This window comes from Miscanthus floridulus, chromosome 1, assembly GCF_019320115.1.
Source record: "Miscanthus floridulus cultivar M001 chromosome 1, ASM1932011v1, whole genome shotgun sequence".
Classification (NCBI taxonomy): domain Eukaryota; kingdom Viridiplantae; phylum Streptophyta; class Magnoliopsida; order Poales; family Poaceae; genus Miscanthus; species Miscanthus floridulus.
In genome coordinates, this window is record NC_089580.1 from 150,934,371 (window position 1) to 150,935,606 (window position 1,236).

The 1,236-nt window shown below is 59.3% G+C and overlaps 1 protein-coding gene across 1 annotated transcript; it reads right to left on the bottom strand.

The window, feature by feature from the left end:
* Window positions 1–256: 256 nt before the first annotated feature.
* On the bottom strand, window positions 257–898 carry LOC136465349 (uncharacterized). The gene has a single exon (XM_066464118.1). It carries the CDS (start codon window positions 896–898, stop codon window positions 257–259), a length of 642 nt encoding a protein of 213 aa, XP_066320215.1.
* Window positions 899–1,236: the final 338 nt, after the last annotated feature.

Below are 1,236 nucleotides of genomic sequence, written 5' to 3' on the forward strand. Positions count from 1 at the left end.
GATTTGACCTGGGTGGTTGAGGGAGTTGAATGCAACCGTGCTTGCGAAATCTGGGAGACGCCACCAGCGTCTCGGGCGTACCAAAGACCAGCCATCTTCCACATCTGACGCCATACGTGCGCGTGAATGCGCCACCCCCGGCGGCAACAGGATGGTGCACTCCCCCCCGGGGTGGAAAACCTCCATCAAAGCCGGATGCCGCGGGCCGGGGGTGTGGCTTTGAATGCCCGGAGGCTAGGGCGCCGGCGGTACCACCTCACAGCTGCGGATCTGAGGCAGGATTTGGGTGGCGTGATGGCGTTGGAGAAGTCGCCACGCACTGGGGAGATGCAGAGGGGGAGGTGAACCCAACGCGCTTGCCCGACGCGCCCCGCGCCCAGTCCAATCCCCCGGCGGCAGAGGCAGGAGCAGCAATGAAAGCATCGAGGGCGTCAGGAGAAACCGCTGGCGCGCGGAGACCCAGAGCGGCCAAACTGGGGGCAGAGCTGCGGGCGGCGAGCTTGATCTGCGGCGGGGGAGCAGCGCGCGCCACTCGTGCGGGCTGGGGGGGACGGGTGCGGGGCGGGAGCCCGAAGGCGCAGCAACGGGCGCGCGGAGCTCCACGCCGGCCGCGTTGGGTGGTGGGGGCGGCGGGGAGGCGATTCATGGGGAGGCCAGATCTGGGGCTGGGGAACGCCGCACGCCGTGCGAGAGGGATGGGGAGGACGTGCGCGGGATGGGGAGTCCGCGACCACCCGCCGGGGACCGAGGGCCGTGGCCGGCGGCGGCGGATCTGGGTCGGGGAGCGGCGTACGGGGGTGGGGGAGGGGGGTGGGGGCGGGGGCGGAGGAGCGGGGGAGCGTGACATCTTTCTAGCACCCTCCATAATATCATTGATACTAATCTCAAAAGACCTCATGTCTCAAATCTAAATCTACCTAATTACTGTGGAATTCATTAGTGCATCAAAGGGACTAACAAGCTTATCCAACTCAGCTCTATCATTTGTAAATCAACTGAAACAAAAAAAAAACAATTATAATAGGAGTGTGAGACTAGGGTATTGCACCTAAGCTTACATTTCACAGTTTCATGTATTATAGGAAACACAGTGCATTAGCATCACAAAGAAGCAGAAACGGAGGAAATAACATCAAACACTAAAGCTTACCACCAAAAAGCATCACCAACATCAATTTTAATGAGATATGTTACTGCATATGATTTAACATATACGCTGTGATGACACAGTAAATT